This window comes from Pteropus medius, unplaced genomic scaffold (genome assembly GCF_902729225.1).
Source record: "Pteropus medius unplaced genomic scaffold, Ma_sr-lr_union100, whole genome shotgun sequence".
Classification (NCBI taxonomy): Eukaryota; Metazoa; Chordata; class Mammalia; order Chiroptera; family Pteropodidae; genus Pteropus; species Pteropus medius.
In genome coordinates, this window is record NW_024351647.1 from 6,528,301 (window position 1) to 6,551,811 (window position 23,511).

The 23,511-nt window shown below is 38.6% G+C and overlaps 2 protein-coding genes across 2 annotated transcripts in view; one reads left to right on the forward strand and one right to left on the reverse strand.

Annotated features, from left to right (window-relative positions):
- Window positions 1–2,101, forward strand: part of RYR3 (ryanodine receptor 3) — a 466,421-nt gene extending 464,320 nt beyond the window's left edge. The window contains 2 exon segments of the mRNA XM_039843988.1: window positions 274–325; window positions 1,181–2,101. Coding sequence (XP_039699922.1) covers window positions 274–325; window positions 1,181–1,276 — 148 coding nt within the window. The 3' untranslated portion in view covers window positions 1,277–2,101.
- Window positions 2,102–2,221: 120 nt separating this feature from the next.
- AVEN (apoptosis and caspase activation inhibitor) overlaps window positions 2,222–23,511 on the reverse strand; it is a 140,332-nt gene continuing 119,042 nt past the window's right edge. The window contains exons 3-6 of the mRNA XM_039843987.1: window positions 14,656–14,726; window positions 6,537–6,632; window positions 3,474–3,834; window positions 2,222–2,693 (exon numbers count right to left, since the gene is read on the reverse strand). Of these exons, the coding sequence (XP_039699921.1) occupies window positions 2,578–2,693; window positions 3,474–3,834; window positions 6,537–6,632; window positions 14,656–14,726 (644 nt within the window). The 3' untranslated portion in view covers window positions 2,222–2,577. The remainder of the gene's footprint in view (window positions 2,694–3,473; window positions 3,835–6,536; window positions 6,633–14,655; window positions 14,727–23,511) is intronic.

The following is a 23,511-nucleotide window of genomic DNA, read 5'->3' on the forward strand; positions in this document are numbered from 1 at the left end:
TGCTTTTTCACAGTGATCTTAGCTCAAGGTTTGGGGATGGTAAAAAGGAGCTCTCCTTATAAAAAGACTAAATTCGAGATTGACGTATATTATAAAATGATGATTTGTATCATCGTGCCACATTTCCCCAGCTGGGAAAGGCCTAGCAGACAGCATGATACTAAATATATTTGAACCCTCTCTCTGGTTCAATTGATTGAGTAAATGAACTTAGGTTTCCTAATTGAAGTGTCTAATATTGTCTTTTTCTCATTAATTATACCTTTTTTCCAGGTTCTTCCTGATGTATCTGATTAACAAAGATGAAACAGAGCACACGGGTCAGGTGAGAAAAAAAATTCTCTAATAATCATACCCATGTTAGCGCTTCCTTTACCTAAGCCTTGAGAATAGGTAGAACACAAACTGAGATGGACCAATGACTTCATTGGTCTCACATGCGTTATTCTACCATTCTAAGGCAATTCCACTTTATTTCAAAAGACCTCCTGGTTATCCTTCCTAACAAACAAACACTGACGTTTACTAAACCTTTATGGTTATTGCTTCAGAACAGAATAGCTGGAGGTGGGGAAAACATTATAGAAAGACAATGAGAAACTAAGTGAATGGCAATAAGAAAGAGCAGGAGAATCATAATAAAATGCTATAAGATGGCATAAGATAACCTTATATGTTGGTGACACAGGGTATGGAGGGGTGGGTGTAGGTATGAATGAAGGTATGTGACAAAAGGGACTCAACCAAGTATGAAAGAGAACAAGGGAGGAAGAAGCAAGTTATCAAATATTCAAACATTTAAGAGTGGCCATTAGTCTCCACATCTGGCTTTAGCAATCCAGGAATCTGCCTATGCCACCACTCAATGTTCTCTCATCGTGCATTCTTTGACAGATTATAAATGACATGGAATTAGCCTACTGCTAAATCTAAGATTTTTAGTGGTAATCATTGAGTTGGTTTCAGTGGGTTTGTTTTTTTTTATGGGGTGGGGACGCATGCAACGGAGATGGTGAGAAGGGGGAAGCAATGACATCTTGCTCCCTAAATAGGCTGGGAATAAAAGAATGTGCCAGTTGGGCCTCACATAAATCCACATCAGTACTCTTAAAGGGAAACAGAACAAAAACTGGGTTTTAGCTTACTGTGATTTAAAAAGTACTTCTTGCTATTTTTTCAGGAATCTTATGTCTGGAAGATGTACCAAGAAAGGTGTTGGGATTTCTTCCCAGCTGGTGACTGCTTTCGAAAACAATATGAAGATCAGCTTGGATAAATTTGAATGAAAGAAACTCCACAATTCTGGACTGTAAACTTACAGTGAAATTAAAATCCTCTTACACTTCTGCAACATTTTTAAAAGGTGACATTTTCTAAATGCCTCCCTTAACAAGAAAGTGTTCGTTAAAAATCCATGTGATATTTTTTAATTGATTGGGCTTTTTGTGCCTAATGGACATACCCTGTCAAAATGTTAAAAAATGCTTTCAAGCTTTCCAGTGCTAACATGTTTGTCGGGATAGCATCAGGGAAGAAAAGACCAGAAGTATAAAGTCTTGAATGCATAATACATGAAATTTTAAACACCTGAATGTCACATGACAGTAACCACTAGTGACTCACGGTCTGAACTACAAAAAATCATTTTAACTGCAGTCTAACTTTTCCCATGGTACTTGCTAGAGAATGTATCCAGAATCAGCTTGAAAAGCTTTAAGCAGTTAAAGAAATAGAAAAAAACAAACCAACACTTTGTCGACACTGAAATATCGATTAAGTGCCTTAAAACCTCTTTAGATATAGCTATGCAAGTTTTTTATGTTTATGTTCCAGATGGACAGTCCCATTAATTAGTTGTGTTGATCTGTCTTACTTTAAGAAGCTGCACTTGAAGGTTATTAATATAATTTCTTTTTCAGTAACAGCTTGTCAACTGCTGTTATTAGAAGAAAAGTACTGTACTGAAAAGTCAGAAAAATCTCAATCTCATGCCAAATTGAGTAATGCTTTACGGTCCCTTGTAAGTAGTGGAGCTGCTATGTTTAGGTGAATCTCCTTAAATAAAATGAAGTGCCCACTGCAATAAAGTAATACATACCAATCCATGCTTCGGCCTCTTGTAATGCACCACTTCTGGATGCTTCTACAACCACACTGTGACTGCTAGGAAAAGGGACATGAGACAAATGGCCTAAAGCCCCGCAGAAGAAAGAAAAAAATCTCCATAGACCACCATTTGTTTTATTTTTGCCAAATGCATGCCTTGTGGCTTCTATTCTCTTCAGCAGCAGCACTTGCCATAAACACTGAGAGGAAGGAAGCTGGAAACGGCGGCCATAACATCCCTGCCCTTAAAGAATGTCTTAGATTACTAAGCCAGAGAACAAATGCAATGAGCCTCTTCAAACATATTATTTTAGCTGTCGTCAAACACAGAGGCAGGTGTTTAGCGGTAAGCATGATAGAACACACTGGTTTACATGCTTGTATACCAGCTGTTCTTGAAGGACAGCCTTGGGCCCACCCTTACTTACAAGGCAACCAAAATTGGCTTCAGACATTTTTTTTTTTTTTTGGTTAGGAAATCATGCTGTCCAACCAGTCTTCAAGCTCTTCCTCGGTAACATTTTTTGATGTACTTGGTTGCTCTGATTCCATGTTCTTTTCTTCCGTCACAGCTGATTTTGCAAGAACTGGGAAAATAAAAACAAAGTTAACAACCTCACATTAGTCCCAAAATTGAGAGTTAAAGCTTCCCTGGGGTTTGTTCCATGACATAATTCAGCCATAATTATTGCTTTGCTTATAACAAAGGGAAACATTCTATTGTTCTATGCCCTAAGAAAATATAATATCTAAACAAATAAACAAGGTAGAAATTTGTTCTTCTATTCTGAAGCTGAATTTCACAGTTCACTAGGTTTTTAAAAAGACCAACAGCTCAGTCTTCTTTTTACTGTTGGAGCGAAGCTGGAAAGTCATTAAAGGTTCTCAAATGCAGTGCACGGATGGGGCAGTCGCCCTAGGCCTCTCCACATCAAATGGGCCACCATCTCACAGAAGATGCACAAATGAAGTGTTCTGTTATTTAAAAAAAATAGCAAGCAAGAAGGAGAAAGAGCTGGTTAACGGGACTGTTGAGACAGTCGATTAAAAGATCTGCTGCTGCACAGCTGAGGGCTCCGAGTATCAATGTCTTTTTATAGCACGAGTTCAAGTTGCAGCCTCAGGTTTAATATTGCAATCAGGCAGGCGGCAGCTTTGGAAGTACGGTATATCAAGTGAAACAAATGTTGTCAGAAAGGTCAGGAGGGAGGGGGGAAGCAGAGATCTGAGCACAGAAATAGATGTCAGTGGACAATGCCAGATCGATGTCAGACACCAGTGGAGTTGTGTACGGATGTGACGTGCATGAGGCTGTTCTCACAAAAACACCAGAGTCAAGAAGATAGGAAATAAAATGAAAATCATACCTTTTTCTTCTTGAGCCACCTCCTCATCTTTCTGGGATTCCAGGTCCTGAGGTGTCTGGTCTGGTAAGATGTTAGCCCCTGCTTTTACAGGCGCATCTAAATTAAGCAGCAGATCTAATTCTTCTTCCAAGTGGTCTGCTGCTGACTGAAGTGGGGCAGTGGGCTTCTGAGAACCCGTAGAAGGACTCGGTCTTGGGCTATCTTTACCCAGGTACAAGGGACAGCCAGCAGCAGCAGATTTTAGCTCAGAGACAGACCCCTTTCCTCCAAGCCCCAGAGCCCCTTTTAACTGCATCCCGAGTCCCTTGCCTTCATCATTTCTCTTTGGTTTCACCTGAGGAAGCTCTAAAGGAAGGGCAGTCTGAAAGAGAAGCATAATAACCGAGTTAAAAATGTGAGTCCTGCATATTCACTTAAGCAGAAACAAAAGCTAAGGAAGCCACCAAATTTTGTGGAGTACAAAACTCAATTCAGACAGGAAGTTTACGAGGAGTCTCCAGTGTGGGCCCTGCCCCAGTCCCCTTCCTTACGGATTAGGATTAAATGTGGGAGACCTCACAAACATAATAGGGCTGGGCCTTCCACTCGATCCACCTCAGCTATGCGTTAACTCAGAGTTGAAATAAAAAGGGCCACGTCTTCCATCAGGCCTGAGAACTGACAGTACCATAGGTCTATTCGAATATATACTTAGATCTGTGATGAGACTTAAACATCTGTAAAAGGTGCTGAGGAGTAACTAGCACATCAGGTCTGTTCACTGTACTTAAAAGCACTAATATAAAGGTGAAAGAGCAAATTCACCAAAAAGAAAGGATGACATTTGAGTGAAAAATTCTAGACACAAGAAAACATACTATTTGATTATATTTCTAGAGTCAAAAACAGGTAAAACTGATCTTTAATATTAGAAGTCAGGAAAGTTGGTTTTAGGGAAATAGTGACTCAGGGAAAGGTGGTTTCTGGGGTGCTGGCAATATACTTTGTTCACGAGGATGCCGATTCCATGGTTATAAATAATTTTATAAAAGTGTAAAACTCCCCAGGTGATTATAATGTAGAGCTAAGGCTAAGAACCACTGTTTTGGAGGGAGGCCTGGGGTAATTAGCATGGCATCAGAGTACACAGGTTCAGAATGAAGTTCAATACTATTGGCGGCACTGTCTCCTATTTGTGCACTTAAACTTCCCGTTCAAATCCAGTTGTAAATAACTCTTTGGGGCTTTTAACAGTGTATGGGGGCTTTATACACAAATATTCATCCATCATTGTCAGTGTTCAAGGTGAAGCTGGGAAGCGGTCCTCTATTCTAATCTGGAATCATTTAATTTCCAGGTGTCTAGCATTCTTTTTACCTCCCTGGGAGATTCTAATGGGCAAACCCAGTTGAGAATACCTGCTCTACTTCATCGGGGTGAGGCTGGGCTGGGAGTTGGGGGTGTAAAACTATTTACCACGTTTTCAAAGCTACTGTAATTATCGTATACCTTTACTCTAAGGCCCGCTACTGATGCAACATCCTTCACCTCCAAATGTTCACGAAACTTCTTGTTTCTCTCTTGAATCCTGGCCCCTACCACTTTTGTTTCAGTGGTTCCCTGATATGCCTATTAACCATTCCTTACTGTGTGGGACCAAACCAAGCATGTCGGAACCTTGAACATCTCTGTACATTCAACAGGAAAAGCAGCACTCTCCCAGTCCCTAAAACAACCCCAAACATCCCCTCCTCCACATTGCCATTAGAAGCCCCAGGGCGATTTCCCATGGGGCAAATGCCATCCTCTCTACTTCTCTGTCCTGCCCCTGGCCCTTAATTCTACTTGCTGCCCTAAGTTTGAGCCTGTAAATGCAATCAGAAACAACTGGATAAGTAACTAAGTCCTGGCTATGCTCAAATTTAGCATCACATTCAACTGCAGAACAAAGTTGATCATTTTAGTCACTAGGTTTCTATTTAATATTAGTACTGCGCAGGGTTTCACTTTTTTAAAAAAAATTCAATCCAACCACAATTAAATGTTGAGTTCCTCATAGTACAGTCCTTGGGCCTCCTCCTCTGTCAATTCATTAATTGCCATTTTATACCATCTCCCAAATTTCTAGCCTTTAATTCTGAACTATAAATTTCTATATTCATTTGACTAATATTTTCACTCTGATATCTCAGAGGCACAAATCCATAATGTTCAAACCTCACCCTTCCTGATACTGCCTACCACTGAGTTGCGCAAGCTGGAAAACCTAGAATAATTCTTTGCCTTAATCTCTCTCCGTTTCCAGTGTTTCACCAAGTCCCATTATTTTTTCTTTTGAAGTACTGCCTCTTGGTAAAGTCCAATTCTCTGCCATCTCTACCACTATCACTCTAGTCCAAGCTATAGAACTATTCACCTGAACCCGTGCAATAGCCTCCTAACTTGCTTCCCCACATCTACTCGCCTCTTGCATGTGTGAATTTACCAAGAAACACACCCACCCAACACCACAGTCCATTCTACAGCCAGCATATTCTTTGTCATTGTTGTCATTATCAGTAGTGTTGTTTATGCAGATCTAATTGGGTCACTCTTCTTTAAATCCAAACTTGAATGTCCTGATACTTTGGATCTCAGCTTATCTGTCACTTCTTCAGGAAAGCCATTCCTGATTATACCAAAGTAGACTGGGTTCACTATTATATATTCTCATAACACACTGTAACTCTCCTTCATAGGAGTTATCACAAATTGTACATCTGCGTGATAATTTGATTAATACCCATCTTTTCCAATAGATTAAGCTCCAGAAGAAAGAGCAAGAACCATGTCTACCTACTAAACCACTGTATCTTTAGTGCCTAACATAAATATTTGTGAGTAAAATACATTCCACTCAATTCCATTACATCTGATTTTTTTCATTTAAAAAACTTTAAAAAACATTATTTCATACTCCCTTAAAACTTTACAAAATGCTACCTAATACAAAACCCTCAGCTTTATGAAACGAATGGTTATTTTCTCTCTTTTTCATTCCCTGCCCTAATCCACACCATCTTAAAGATGCCATCAGAGTTTTACCTGGACCAATTCAGCAGCAACATTGAGTCGAAGTGAGAGAGGCAGTTCTTGAAGGGCTTGAACCAATGACTCACAGTTCACATAAAATGCTGAATTCTATTAAAAATAAATAAATATAATTACATATATCATACATATATGTGATCTATATACATAAGGTGACGATTACAAATGTCCTTTTGGAAATAAAAAACAAGCTGGAAAACCTAGAATAATTCTAGAAAGTAACTAAATAAATCATCCCCTAGAGTTATTTTTAGCTGGGAGTAAAATCATAAATCACTTGATACGGTTATAATGTCTATCATCTCCACATTAAGATGAGCAAAACCAAAACCACCTTCTTGAGCCACAGCTCATGCTCTCAAAGCAGCAGCAGGGTAATGATCACCACCACATCCATTATGCACAGCAACCTGGAAACTGGACCAAAAAAATAAAAACGACCTCAAAGAAAAATAAGCATTCAATGAAATCTAAGTGGACGCCACCTTCAAACTCAGATGGCTGGCCTTCAGGAGAGGAAGGAAGAGCTGTCTAGGCAGTGGGATGGGACTGAGGAGCACAGCCAAAGGAGCTGTGAGGTACACGCTTCTCTTCAAAACAGAAAGCAAAGGATGGAAACTTACCTTCAAGTCGGGAGCACTCTGTGTGGCCAACACTAAAAGCTTCCTTTGACGCCCTTCCCATTCATAGAAGTAAAGTCAGATCCATGCATGACCTCACAAATTGACAGTATTTAAGAAAACATTCCAGATTATTACATGGCTTAATCATAGTATTATCACTGCTGCTTTTAGGTGTCCTGGCAACCCAAGAGAAGGAAAAAACTAAAAGGTGGTTACAATGACCTCACATTAGAGGCAAACATCTCTGACCACCTTGTCTACCAAGGATGGTCACAGGCCCATCTAGAATCACATCTTATTCCATAATCACTGACTTCAAGTTAAAAGAAAACACAGGGGTCATCTTGTCTAATCTCGATTCCACTGCAGGAATAGCTTGGGTAGATGAGTTATGACTGGAGATGGAGAGTCAGTCATTCCTGGTGCACTCAAGGAGAGCCCCAAAACTAAATCCAGACCCATTTTAACTCCTACTCCCCATAACAGTAGTACATCGGGATCGAAAGAAACAATGTGGCTTTTCAACTGCCCTTCTGAAATTTTCTGGAGATAGCTAGCTCTTATGTAATCAATGTTGGTAGCATGGCCCCTTGCCCTGAGGAAAAGGATCTTATATCTCAAAATATATAGTAGAGACCCCACCCCATCCAACTTACGGGCCCAACCAAGCTGCTTCCAATGGCTTTTCCATACAAATGGCCTGTCTTGGCTCATGCTGTGGACTTTCCTAAAATCTCCCCAAGGTTCACAAACCCCAAAAAAGCAGCATCTAGCCTTACCTCTTGCTGAGCAGCCCCAAGTCTGGCACTAGCAGCAGCTAGACTCAGTTTGAGGCTCAGCCCTCCCAGGCACCTCCAGGCCCAGTGCAGTAGACAACCATCTGTGGATTACTCTGTGCTCATTCCAGGTGGCACTGGCAGGCCACAGGCTGCAGCTGAACTTGGCCTGCAGTGGGGTCCCTCTCAGGAGGCCCCAGGGCCAGAATGCCTGGTAGCCTGCTTTAGACCAAGCTAGAGCCCCAGACCAAGCTAGAGCCCCACCCAGCTACCTCCTTAGGCAACACACCCAAAAAGCAGACTGGGCATGCATCAGAGCCCTACTAAAGTGAATCCTGCTCTATAGGGTCAGCCCCTATACAACAGCTCCTCCACTGTAGTCACAGCCAGTCCTCACAACCAGCCTAAGGGCCAGTCCCTCCCAGTGACATGCAAACAACAACCAAAGCTCAATTACAAGACGAGGGCACACACAACACGCACAAGAGACACACTTGCCACAACCAGCTCAAGTGACCAGGGAGACTGCACCACTGAGCCCCACAGGACACCTACTACATAAGGTCACTCTACGAAAACCAGGAGACATAGCAGCCCTACCTAACACATAGAAACAAACACAGGGAGGCAGCCAAAATGAGGAGACAAAGAAACATGTCCCAAATGAAGGAAAAAAACAAAGCTCCAGAAAAAGAACTAAACAAAATGGAGACAAGCAATCTAACAGACGCAGATTTAAAATACTGGTTATAAGAATGCTCGATGATCTCAGTGAGAACTTTGACAAAGAGACAGGAAACATAAAAATAGAGATAGGAAAAAAATAGGCAGAAATGAAGAATGCAATAACCGAAATAAAAAATACATGAGAGGGAATCAACAACAGATTATATGAAGCAGAGAATCAAATCAGCAATTTGGAAGATAAAGTAGCATAAAACATCCAATCAGAACAGCAACAAGAAAAAAGAATCCAAAAATATGAGGATAGTTTAAGGGGTCTCTGGGACAACATCAAGCATTCCAACATTCATATCATCATAGGAGTACCATAACAAGAAGAGAGGGAACAAGAAATTGAAAACACATTTGAAGAAATAATGATGGAAAACTTCCCTAACCTGGCAAAGGAAATAGACATAGAAACCCAAGGAACACAGAGAGTCCCTAGCAAGATGAACCTAAAGAGGCAAGACACATCATAATTAAAATGCCAGAAGTTAAAGACAAAGAGAGAATCTTAAAAGCAGCAAGAGAAAAGCAGTTAGTTACCTACAAGGGAGCTCCCATAAGACTCTCAGTTGATTTCTCAACAGAAACTTTGCAGGCCAGAAGGGACTGGCATGAAATATTCAAAGTGATGAAAAGCAAGGACCTACAACCAAGATTACTCTACCCAGAAAAGCTATCATTTAGAATCAAAAGACAGATAAAGAGCATACCAGACAAGAAAAGCTAAAGGAGTTCAGTATTACAAGAAATGTGAAAGGAACTTCTTTAAGAAGAAAAAAAAGATCAAAAATATGAGTAATAAAATAACTACATATCTATCAATAATTACTTTAGATGTAAATAGATTAAATGCTCCAGTCAAAAGCTAGAATAACTGAATGGATAAAAAAGCAAGACTCTTACATATGCTGCCTATAAGAGACTCACTTTAAATGAAAAGTAACACACAGACTGAAAGTTAAGAAATTGAAAAAGATATTTTATGAAAATGGAACCTAAAAAAAAGCTGAGGTAGCAATACTTACACCAGACAAAATAGACTTGGAAAAAAAGGTTACAACAAGAGACAAAGAAGGACCCAGTAGTCATACTTTCAGGTATTTATCTGACAAAACCCAAAATACTACTTCGAAGAGACATGTGCATCCATATGTTCATTGTAGCATTATTTGTAAATATGCCTCCAAGATATGGAGACAACCGGAATGTCCATCAGTGGATGAGTGGATTTTAAAATATATGCAATGGAATATAACTCAGCCATAAAAAAGAATGAAATCTTGCCATCTGCAGCAATATGGAAGGACCTAGAGGGCACTGTGCTGAGTAGAGTAAGTCAGACAGAAGACAAATGCCATATGATTTCACATATATGTAGAATCTAAAGAATATAATAAACAAAAAAGAAACAAACTCAGAGAACATTTTGAGAGTTGGGAGAAGGGATTAAGAAGTACAAATTGTTAATGTTTTTAGAAACCATTAAAAAAGAAGTATAAATTGGTAGGTACAAAACAGTCAAGGAAATGTGAAGTATAGCATAAGAAAGATAGTTAATAATATTGTAATAACTATGTATCATGTCCGATGGCTACTAGATTTATCTGGGTGATCACCTCATAAGTTATATAAATGTCTAATCACTATGTCGTACACTTGAAACTAATATAACATTGTATGTCAACTGTAATTGAAAAATTAAAAATTTAAAAAACAAAGCTATATGCATGAAACCTCGATAATACTAGCAAGAAAGCAAACAAGCAAATAAAGTCAGTCAGTCAGATTTAGGGAAATGTATAGTGTACTCAGGGAACAGGATGAAGGGTAACAAAGCCCTGATAAGATAGTGGAAAATTCAGTAGGTGTCCAGGTGTTTCCTTAGTCCTACACTCAGTACCTTAAGTGCTATGATGAAGACCAGCATGACCAAATCTTTGTTTTCAAGTTTGAAAAACAACCCGCTAGAAGGGCGTGATCCTGAATGCTTAACACATGGGTAAGTCACCACATTATAAACTGGAAATATCCTTCCCATGGCCAAGGTGTGTCTGCAAAGTCACACATGCAGATCCCCCTTTCTCAGCCTATAACAGAGCAAGACTGCGATGCCTGCCACCACACACCTGTTGCTCTCTTAGCTCTCTAGAGAAGGACTGTTGAGACATGCTGGGGCCTGGCTTAAAACTGTCCAAACTTCCTCTGCCCTCTTTTGCATCATGTATAACATGACTCCAAGGTATATTATAAACAGTGAAGTCTGTGAGACTCCCATAAAGATAAGGAGAATGACCTGGCTGTGCTTATGAGCTGCATTCTGAATGATGGACATTTGGCTGTCGTGACTGAAAAGTCTCCTTCCCTCACATTTCAAATTCCCACACCATTCAAGGCCCAGCCAACATTGCACTGCTTCCATGATGCCACCAAGATGCTTCAAGCATCCAGGGTGATAGCTTCTCATCTCCTTGCAGAGTCCCAAGGCCTAGAACCTACCATCAAGTACTATTCTGTAAGAAGATTGCTTTTTTCATCACCAGTTTGCCCTCTAAAGGGCTAAAGTTGAAGGCCTTAGACATAAGTTAAGCTCAGATGAATTGCTTGTAATAGTAAAATATGAATTTTAAAATAGGTTTAATTGGAATCATAACCATGAATTAGACTTTTGCTACTTGTTTTAAAATAATTGATGGGTTATTTTTGCCTGGAGAGCCCAGTTCCCCATACCTGCCTGGCCTACTCTGAGGGTCACCCACAGCTGGAGTTTGCAGCCAGGCCCGGAATGCCAGGACACCCTGATGCTTTTTCTCCTGTACACACTGAGGCTGGCAGAAGGAAGCCAGCCTTGACTATTAGAAAAAAGTCCCTCCACCCGACTTCTCTGCCTTCAACGTGCATGGAACTCTGTCTGGGTGGTGAGAATCTGTAACCCTGAAGATTCTTCTGTCCAGAAACCGTAACAGACTCTGAGTCTCAGTGTCTGTGTAAAGGTAACTACTGAGTGAGAGAAGAACCTGCTACAAACTCTACTTTGCAGCTAAAAAAAAAAAAAAAAAACGTAGCCTTTAATCAGAGCATTACACCTTCTCGGGAGCTACAGCACTCAATGTCTATATTTATTTGGGACTGATGGGCCACATGCACATTTTATAGAAGTGCCCAAATCAGGCAACACTTTGGAAAAAGCTGGGAAGCTTTTCAAGATACAGATTCTCAGGCCTCACTCAGAACTGGACTCTAGGAGGTAGGCCTGGGAGTCTATACCTTCTGAAGCCAGGCATTCAGGGACCACCATATCTCACCCAGCACTCGGTAGTTGCTCAAAGAAGCTCTACTGAATTAATAAGTCACTATAGCAACAAAAATGAAAAATGGAATGAAAAAACACTTCAGGCGACTGAAAAAAATTGACCTATTTTTTTACCCCCCAAAATTCTCCCACCCTTTCCTCCTCACATGTCTCCACGTTGTCCAAAAACAAAAACAAAAAAAGGATGTGAAAATCTCACTCATGAACCTAAGGGACCAACTCCCCTATAGTAACGTGAGCCAACACAGCTAAAGCTGAGACCCTGACTGCCAGGCTACGGCCCTTTCACCCCGCAGGGAAACCACAAAGAAACTAAGGCAAGTCAAAGCGATGGTGCTGGGTCTCTCTTGTCAGGATGCCTTTTGAGACCTAACATGCACCCCTATCAAACTCCTAGTACTACTTTTTCCTCTTTCTCTTTATTGTCTTGTGTCATTCCTGTCTTTTTCTCTCTCAAGTAAGAAGAAAGAGGAGTTAAGAAGGACAGGAAACAATTCCAAGGGAGAAATGATGAATTCAGTTTTGGATGTGTCCCACTGGTACTTCAACTCTAACAGTTCAAAATCAAACTTGCCTTCTTTTTACCCTTCTTTTGTTCCATTAATGGTATCACTATTCATTTAATCATCAAGCAAGAAAGCTCAGCACCTCTATAAATCTTTCTTGCCCCCACGTCTCATATCTGGTCAGTGACAGAGCTATCTCATCCTTTGCTGAAGTCTCATCTACCTGGAACCCCTTTTCTACCCTCACTGCCCCACCATCTCTTTCCAACATAATACCCTCTCTAACTGGTTTCCCTGCCTCCAACCTCTCATCTCTTCAGTCCCTCCTTCTCAGTATCACTGATGTCAAATCTAGCCATTTCCATTTTCTTGCTAAATAAAACTTCTGTTAACAAATAATAGTAATCACAAGAGCTAGTTTTGAGTGTTTCACATATGCCAGGAATTGCACATGTAAGGGCTTTTATTTATTATCCTCATTACAATTCCAAGTTATATTTTATTATTAGCTCCATTGAGAAAACAAAGAAGGAAAGAAGTTTGCCCAAGTCATAGAACCAGGATTCACACACAGGTTTGTCTCTCCAAAGTCTACGCTCGCACCCACGTGATAAACTGTCTGCAGAAGAAAATAAACAGCTAACTGCTGGTACTAACTATCCCAGCCTGAAGCTTGAAGCCTCTTGCTCTAAGAAAGCTACATTCCAGCCACACTCCACAGCTGAGCTCAGCCTGGTCTTCCAGATCTCCCTGTTGTTCTATTGTTCCCTGCAACAGGACCTACCAGAATCGCAGTCACCCACAAAGGCCCATTCAAATGATCTTTTTCCCGTGCACTGCTCTCAATCACTTCCAGCCCACAACAGCTGTCTTCCACAGAATTAGGTCAATTCATTTATTACATCACTTGTTTTATGTTGCATTCTTTTTCATCTAAATCTTTACTGATCATCTACTATATGTCAGCCACTGTGCTAAGGCAAAGGGCCTAGTGTGTTGAACAAGCATGATTTCTGTCTTGAATAAGCTGTGTCTAATAAAATATCTAGTATATACAGGTGCTCAAAATTATTTAGAACCCTCAAGATAAATGAAATATTCCCCGATAGCCAACACGGTTCAAAAGGAGTTTAAATGTGAGTTGTTGGCTTTTACCATATTCTTTGATGATCTCAGTTTGTTTTCAGCTTGTACTAGAATTCTAAACTGTACCTAAAGTATGTGTCCAAAGAGACTCAAGCAAAGACAAATACTTTTAATCCCCAACTCTTTGTATATTATAATACATACTCTTTGTAAAGTGACAGGAACTCATTTCATAAATAACTTTCCCACCTCAGTCTGTATGATAAGTCAATATCCATCCTAAACATAACACCAGCCCAGAGATAAAATAAGTGATATGTGTAGTAGCAGAATAGGAAGGAAGATGCCTTATCTTTGGGCTATAAGTCTGCTGCTCAGCCACCTGTCTAAGGCTGTGGACAGATGGTCTAATCATTGTCAGACAGTATGCTCTAGTCCTGGAATCGGGGAGTATATGACAAGCCACCAATAATTCTGTGCATTTTAAAGGGGGTAAGAATACCTGTCATCTCTCATGTGGAAAGGATCAGTGAAATCCTGCTTGGAAAACAATCAAAACTCTTTGGGAAGAAAGTATGGCATGAATACAAAGCAAATAAAATATCTGCACTTTATGGATTCACTGAAAGACTTCTATGATATTTATTCTTATTTTATAGCTTTATTCCCCTAATTCTGGAAGAAGAGTTATTTAAAGCTATAGAGTTAAAGATTTTCTCAACACCAAAAGCAATGTGGAAGAAAAAAATTAGTTTTCAGCCCTAAGGGGAATTTTCACAGAAAGGGAAAAGAAAGCCAGCCAAATAGCAAAGTAATCCACTCAAAATCATGACTATAAACTTTCTACCTTGAAACCTAGTTTATATGAGCAATTCACACAAATGAGCAAGTATAAAGGTGACCTCTAGCTTCAAGAACCTGTATAATTTAAGCTCCACGAAAATTTTCTGAACAATTTGGGTAACAGGAATTACTAAACTCTTTTCTATGTGAAGACTCTACCTGAACAATAATACAAAAGACGTTAGTCTTCAGCCTTGAGAAGAGCCAACTCACATTCAAGACAAATCTTCATCTTACCTGCTTTGGACATGAAGCTTCACCATCCCACTCTTTCTCCTCGGCGAACCGGAACTGTGAGAAGGAGTCCCCTAGGAATAGGAAAAAACATACAATTTTGTGTAAAAGCCAAAGGAAAACAATTAGTTCTCTAAATTCCTCTTTGGGAAGAAAAATGCCATTTCCGAAGAGCTAACCGTCCCAAATTCAGTGATATCCTTTGACGGAAGTTCCTGGCTTCTACGTCATTACACAGTGAACTGTGCACAGTGGGCATCTGCATTCACTGTTTCATTCGACTCAATAAGCCACCATCCCTCACGCTCCTTGGGAGACACCTGAACAGTTCAGGCCAGCAGACATGGCCATCTACCCATATTTAGCATATTTTCATTTCATCTGCTGAAGGTATGTGAGAAAACTTAGGATATTGAGAGTGGGCACGGCAGAAAAGGAGAAAAATAGAACTGAAGAAAAGCAGTTCTAAACTGATCCACAATAAGACAGACTTAAAATATCTCTCTGAGGTGAGGTTATACACCCCAACAACTTTAAAAGTCACCTGCTTAGAATGTCAAATGCAAAATAAAACTCAAAGAATGTGAGATTCGATTAATGTGAATCAGGCTTCACTGCTCTGAGCTCTTGGAATACAGGAAAACGAACAAGTAATATTGACATGAATAAGCATGAAAGACAATCCTGTACAGCAAGCTTTGACACGTTTTATAAATGTATACTTATCTCATTATTTGCATTAAGAACACCTAATTCATAAATGAAGAATTTTTCCTCTACCTGGCTTTCGGGATCCTCCAAATTGTGGTCCTACTTCATTTACCCACATTTACTTCCTATTTCTTCAGCTCCAGAGTCAGCCTTTTTCACATTCCAAACTATCCTCAGATTCCATACTATCCTCATTTCTTTTTCAGTCCTTCCCTCTCATCTGAAAGACCCACACATTTCTACCTATTCATATCCTATTTATACTTCAAGACCTCAGGTACAGTCCACTTCCTCCTTCTGTGATACCTCTCAGGTGATTTACCATAGAATTCGTTCTTTACTTCTAAATTAAAAGTGGGGGTGGGGGGAGAAGTGAAGAATTCAAAATTAAGAAGACAAAGATAAATTTAAAGATAAAACCTACACCACCCCCACCAATTCCAAAATATGTGTATCACAACATTAACACTTGACGAGATCCAGTTCAAGGCAAAATGCATCAACATTCTTTATCTTGAAAAAGGGTAAGAGTATTTTTAATACTCAGTCATTGGTAAATCAATTTGATCCCTCAAAAATTATGATATAAAGGATCTGAATAATATAATAAGGTCTTATATGTGGATGTAGATATATGTGTATGTGTGCATGTATGTATTGTGATTATATGTGTGTACTTTATCAATATCTGTGTAACATTAATTTTTAAAAAGTACTATCAAAGGGCTACACAAAAACCTCAAAAAATCCTATGATTGCACAGATTACTATAATATGTAATTCAGCACAAGATAACAGTAATGCAAACTAGGCGTGCTATACATATTTATTTTTAATATCCAAATATTCACTTTTGAATACAGGTAAGAGTCCAACAATGGCTAAACAGCTTGTTGCAAACCAATCCTCTTGCTGAGAACTAGGAACTTTAGCCAGAAAGAAAGAAAAGAAAAAAAAGAAAGAAAAAAAAGAAGAGAAAGAAGGAAAGGAAAAGAAAGAAAAGGGAAGGAAAAGGAAAAAGAAAAGGAAACACCTCTCTATCTGAAAACATTAGACATTAGAGAGCTACCATAACATTGAGGACGTGAGGGACAAAGCTCCCACAGAGAAGTGCAAGGAGGGAAGTCTAACATTTAAAACTGCTTTTCTCTTTCAGTTATTTGTTAATTTCCGAAGGCCATGCTGAGAGACTGAAAAACTGAGCTTTAAAGTAAACAACCAGGGAGGTTGTGAAGCTGCAAAGAGCTTCCGTTAGTCTTATGGCACTAGGTGGACAAAGACTAGAGTTCCATGCCATGAATGAGGAAGTCTTAGAAAATCAGGGCTTTCAGGTGGGACCCCTGATGACTACATCTTAGAAGCAGGTATAGGCCAATTAGGAATAGGCCAGCCCTCACAAAAATCTGAGGCACAGCTGTGAATCAGCTCAATCTCTGATTCTGCCTACAAGAAGTAAAAGTAAATTCTTTTTGGAGGAAAATGACATTATCAATAGCAAAAAATTATCTCCACGATTTCTTATACACATGTCCAAAATTCATTAAAAACCATCAGGGGTAATAAGAGATGAGACCAAGATAACAGAAAACTAAGAGAAAAGGGAAAAAAAGAAAAGCAAGATCCACAGAGGTTAAGATACTGGAGTTATTTTACAACGTAAAAATTTCAAGACTAGGAAAAACTAAAAATCACAATGACATCCATGAAGTCTTCTTTGATTCATACAAAATAAAGTATGCACATAAAAAAAATACAAAAGAAACATTTGAGAAAAATTAAATACCTAAAACACATTTTGCTTTCAGTAATCAAACTTCAAAATAACACAATTTCAAAGCCCTAATAAATAAAGCATATAGAGGCTAATTTTGAAAAATAAGCTGTTAAAATGACTACTAAGGAATGTCAACCCCCCACCCATCCTCTCACTGAAGATGAAAAAATGTTTCGACTTGTCAAAATGACGAATCCTGGAATCAAGAGGGCTTCTGGAAAACATGTTCCCCAAATTCTTCTCCCTGAAGTATATGTCAAGGCATGCACAAAAACAGTGGCGTTATTACTAAATATACCATGCCTATATCTTGTACATCAGATATGTGGACTTGCAGAAGTGATCAGAGACATTCTTTAAACAGACAGCATATTAACAATGTATTCAATTCTGCTCCTGCTTCATTCGTTTGCTAAAAGAGCTCCTGGTCTCTCACACTAATTTGGTAAAATTGACTGAAGCATAGAATGGACACCAGTTAAGAACAGAGACAGCCAGCTGTGGTTGACAATGGGACAAACATGGATAAGTGAGAATGTCTTAGGAGGCATCAGCATTCAAAGTTTTGGTCACACTCACCAGCTGTGTGTTCAGAAGTAATTACAGCACAGTGGACTGAACAGAACTGGAAAGTATAACAGGAGTATAGCACTTTCTTCCTTCCTCTTAAGCCAAAGACTAATTCCATGACTTAAAAGAGGTTGTGGAATTGCCTTGCTGTGTACTTATACAACATCCTCAAACAAGGTAGAAAAGCAGCTAGTGCAACAAAAATCCCACAATATTCTACCTTGCAGATAAGAATACAATAGCAGGCCTGCCAATGATTGCTTAGGAAACATTAATTTAGTCACTAGAATCTGCTTTAAAAAAAAAGAAAGGAAACTGATACACCTTGAAAGTTCACATTTTTCTTACATGATAAAAAGTCTCATATTCTATTCCAGCCACAATTCTGAGGTTGGTATGCATGCGATGAAAGCTGAGATACAGGTGATACTAAAACAATTGTTCTCTCTTGAAAGGGAACTACATTGCTCTAGTGCCATATTTCTAAAGCCAAAATTCATGACAGATTTTTTCCAATCAACTAACTGTGTGAAGCATATGTTATAAAGTTAGATGTATGGGATGGCAGCAATCTTAAGTATACTTCTGAAAATAGAAAGAATATTTCAAGCAGTGCACAATGCTTCAATTTCTAGGATTCCTCAATGATACTCATGATCATCAAACGAATCTCCAAGCACAGGGGTTAATGAGTAGATAAGTCTTTACCTAGTTACCATTAGAGAGAACAAATGTAATTGTAAGGGGCAATTACCATCAGCAGTACTCCACTCTGGCAGTGCTAGTCAAATAACATCTTACTCCTCTACCCACCTCAGCTGAAAACCAACATTTATTTAGTATCACAAATGTACAGTATAGTGACTGCAGGAACAATCTAACAGCAGACAGTGGTGAGAAAGGAGAATGTCTGTAGATTATCAAAAGTAAATCTGGCTACTAAAAACTTTCATAATAAAATCTTAATAGTTTTATTGAAATTTTCTATTTTTTCTTGTATTCTGGATGTCCATTCTATGACAGTAATATTTTGCTTTAGCTTCAGCTAAATATGATTTAACACTTGACCATTTGGCCAAAATGTGTATTTGTTGTACCTCCCATATTCCGTTAGTGACATTCTGTGTGTCCATTTTAAAAATATGGTAGCTTTATATGTACTGACATGGAAAGATATCCATTACTCAACTGTTACAAGAAAAAAAATCAAGTTTTAGTACAGTATAACTAAGACATACAGATATACATATATACACACACAAAACAAATCACAAAAAAACTAATCTATGCACAGAAATAAGTCAAGATAATTATATACCTATTTTAAGAATGATTATGTCTCAGAGGGTGGGACTGAAGGAGACGTCTCCTTTCTGCATAATACATTTTCCAGTTGTGTTTTCCTTTGTAAACAACAAGCACATTACTTTCGGAACTGAGCCAAACAGAAGTAAGGAAACCTAGAAAAAATCTGAAGTTTCTCGAGGGCAGGGACTTTCTCAGAACACTTTTAAGACAGAAAATCCACAGATCTCAAAGCTGGAACCACAGATGCCATTCATGCTAACTCTCACTTTATAGAACAATGAAGAAACTTAGGTCTAGAGAAGCTCAGAGCCTGACCGAGGCTACATAGCCAGTTAATGGCTAGACACTAAGACTTCTTAGTTACTAGCATTTATTATTTTATCTGTAACTAATAAAGCTCTTTCCACTATATCTCCACGAGGCTTCTCAATTCCCTAAGACAAAAACAGATACTCAAATATTTTATGACATTTGGTATACCAATATTAGATATGTTGACAGTGTTTGAAGATATAAAAATCATAACTCAAAAAATTCCTCATTTTAGGAAAAGAATCATTTCAGGGGTTCCTTTAAATAACTACTATAGCACTTTTAAAAATGAGTGTTTTTATAGAATTCTGGGTATTCTAATAATGATAATATCAGAGAAATAAATACACCAACTCTGTTGCTGTATTTATAATACGCAAGATTCTCACTCTGCCTAACTTCTTAAATTGGTTTAATGCATGTCTTATGATAAGTGCCAAAGTGGACACTAAATTTGTTAGAATTCCACAGGGCTATGCTTCCTAAAAGCTTACCATCCAGTCATAGATAACAGTTTTGAATTTTAAGCTTACCCTTTCAGCCCCATCGGCAAAAAAGGGCTTTAGCCAAGCAGAAGTACTTAACATAAGCGAAGCTCTCAGTGGAAGTTCACAAGGGGTTATAAGGAATAATCCTTATCTGGGCAAAGAGAAACCTGCAAAGGCTTTCAGTTTCAACAATACAGGTTTCAGGTGCATGTGAAGAGTGAGTGTGAAAGATGGAAAATGTCATCAAACCTAATAATACCTAGTTTCAGTAGTTTGGTAGTGGCATTTTGCATAACTGACATCTGTCCTAGGTATTTGGATCTTTTTCTCATAAAATTATCCCAAACCTATGTGGTACATCCTCTCAGAAATCAATGTAACTAGTTCAGGATGAGTACTTCATTTTAAACTCCATTTTCCTGGCTCTTCTTTATCATTTATTCCTCACCACCATCACCCGCCCCCCTCCCGCCCAGTCTTTAGAATATACCCTCAACCAGAACACCATGCCTCTGGGAAATCACAAATGAACTTTATAGGTTGACAAGTTCACAGTCTTCATAAAATATATATATGCATTCCCTAATAGTTACCACAATGGCTGCCACAGAAAATGAAACATACCCTTTCTTCTAAATTTCTCTATTCTCATCTATGAGAGATGGCATATTTGGAAGGTCAAAGTGAATCCTAAGTCCACAGGCTGACACCGATCAATACAGAAATAATCCACAGTTCAGCTTACAGGACTTTAAAAATCCTCACCACTTCCACTTTTCTAGCATCCATAGATGAACCTTTCTAGACACAGATGTCAAGTATTTCAGTATTTACCCTAAAAGGAAGCAACAATTAACACTTTGTGAGGAAGACTATACAAGCCACTACAGTGATTAATAAAGTTAGGTTGAGCCAAAAGAATAAGAGAGGTAAGAAAAATCTCTCCTCCTGAACAACAGTGGCTTATACTTCACTTTCTCACCAGGTGTGGGGTCCAAAAGCCCCTGAGCATCAAATACCCACATAGTAGGGTATGCCTATCTTCCTAAAGCCCCTAAAAAGTTGTTTCCCCACCTGCAGGGATTGTGTAGAAAGAAAAAACAAATACGCTCAGGTACCATTAAAGAGTTCTAGGCTTTATGAGAGATGAATGATGCTGACATTCTGGAATTTAGAATCTAGATGTTTTCCCCAAAACAGTTTGTGAATATTCAATTAACCCTGCACCACTTTAGACAATCTAGTAAAATTTCTCAGATCAATTATTTTCAAGAACAAGGCCAACATCAAATCCTGGCACAGAACTCCACGACGAAACTACATTAGACAGGGTGAATAAATAAAAGAATTTAAAATCAATCCTCAGATAGGCAATGGCATCATAAGATTTTAAAACTGGTCTGAAGTAAAATAGTGTCAATTAGGATTAGGTCTTGCTGCATGTAACACACACCTGAAAAATTATGGCTTAAACAAGAAAAAAAGGTTATATCTCTGTCAATTAATGAAGTCGAGACCTAGGCATTTAAAGGCTGGTATGGTGGCCCAGGCTCCTTCTTCCAGGTCATTGCTCTGCCATTGCTATGGAGGCTCTTGTCATGATCCAAGATGATGACCAGAGCCGCTACCCCATCAAAATTACAGACAGCAACATGGAAGAAGAGTTGAAGAAAAAGGAGCAAAATATATTCAACATCTGTCTGTTAAGTTCTCCCAGAAGCAGGACATTTCCACTTATTTTCCTTTTTGGCCAGAACTGCATCATATCGTTTTATCAAGCCACAAGGAATGTAAGATAATTAACTCCTTCCCAGGTGGCCATGTGCCCAAATAAGAATCAGAAATTTGAAGAGAAAAAGGAGAATAAATATGGAACGGTGTTAATTTACTCTCTGTGACAAATTATCAGAAGGTCTTACTCAAGGGATACTTAGTTAATAATGGTCAGCTTCAAGTGTAGTGATTGTGTTCACTGAGATTGAGAGAAATTGTGTCTCCTATTATTTCAATAACATATTTGAAACATTTAAACTTCTTGAATTGTAATTAAAATTAATTTTAGAGAATATATGTCTTTCAACTTTTTTCCAATTCTGATATGAAGTAACTGTGGAATAAAATTCAAGTTTCCAACATAACACAAGATCTTTTTATCAAAATACTGTTTACTACCTTTCTCATGGAAAACGGGCATAATGTGAAGTTAAACAATAACGACTTTAGGAGTAACAATTCATTTAATTATTAATTTTTTGATACAATTTTCAGCACAACTATGTGTCAGACGCTATTGAGTGCTAATCCTATAAATAGAGAAGATGCGGCCTCTGTTCTCCCTGCTCTCAAGAGCCTAAGTTGAACAAGACAAGGAGAAATTACGAGAAACAGAAAAATATGAAATTTGAAAAAAAAATTTAATTTCTTCCTCAGAGTTTTAAAAGGATTTGCACTCTCTCCCCTTCCTGTTTTACACGTACACACATAAATGATATTCTCACGGTGTTAATTTACTTAAAAAAAAATTTTAATCCACCTAATAGCTTATTTTGTATTTCATTTATAACCTATCTGATACTCAAAATGCTGACTTTGTTGGTTAACCCAGCTGGTGAAAACGATCTTACAAATAATCAAAGGTTCCAGGTCTAATATCTGAAGTAGATTGCCCACTAACCCCATGGTAACTTTGCAATGATTTACATACAATTCACTTCCAGAAGCAGCGAATGAGAAAGCAGAGCCAGATCAATGCCAAACTGCCATTATCTGGGAAATAGCCTGGTATCTGTAGGATCATGCTCATCCAAACACACACTTCAGTGCAGTAGTACAGAAAAAGCACATTCCCCTAGTACAATGACACTCTGCTTTCCAAAGATCACTGTGAAACTCAGTATCTTGGTCTCATAGCAGAGCCAAGCCTTGCCTGAATTTCCTGGCCTGTCATCCATTCCTCCTCATTATTTCATTTTCTTTTCTATACTGAGTACTTTTTTGAAAGTCATATCCTGTTACTTATGTCTCTCGAACATGATTATTTTCTATCTTAATCTGCTCAGTTTTTCTTCTTGAAATTAAAAGTTCTCCATCAAGCGTAATGTTAAATAATTAAAATCCCCAAACGCTATAATCTCATGATGAAAAAAATGGCTCAAACCATGCCCTCAGAGAATAATACTGTGGGGTTTGCTAGAGAAAATGTCTGAACCTCTTTCTATCAGGAATAGGAGGATGCTTTCGATATGGTATTTATTGGCTAAATGTATGCCAGAGTCTCATAAAGATTTAGACGTCTTACCTACTGTCTTATCTAATTTATCTATTTTCTTACTGCACCTCAGTTCACTGAAATCATATCTCTGATACTAATTCACATCTTCTTAGTATAAAATGCAAATTCCTATCCACACCTTTATTAACTGCTGACAGCTCTTTCAGCCTCTACGTTCATTGCTAAGATTCTATAAAGCCTCTTTTGAAAAGCACATAAGGATTTTCCTAATAGAATTCACTGCTCATAAGAACAATATTCGTAAAATCTCCAGCTGAGCAGCTCTAGCAAGCACTAGCAATATCCAAGCTGAAGAGGGGACACCATTAGTCGATATACTTTTATTGAGGTCAACTCATGCAGGAAACACAGAACGTGTGGAAGTTAAGTTTTAGATAACTGTTTCACGTCCAAAATCCTTGCTT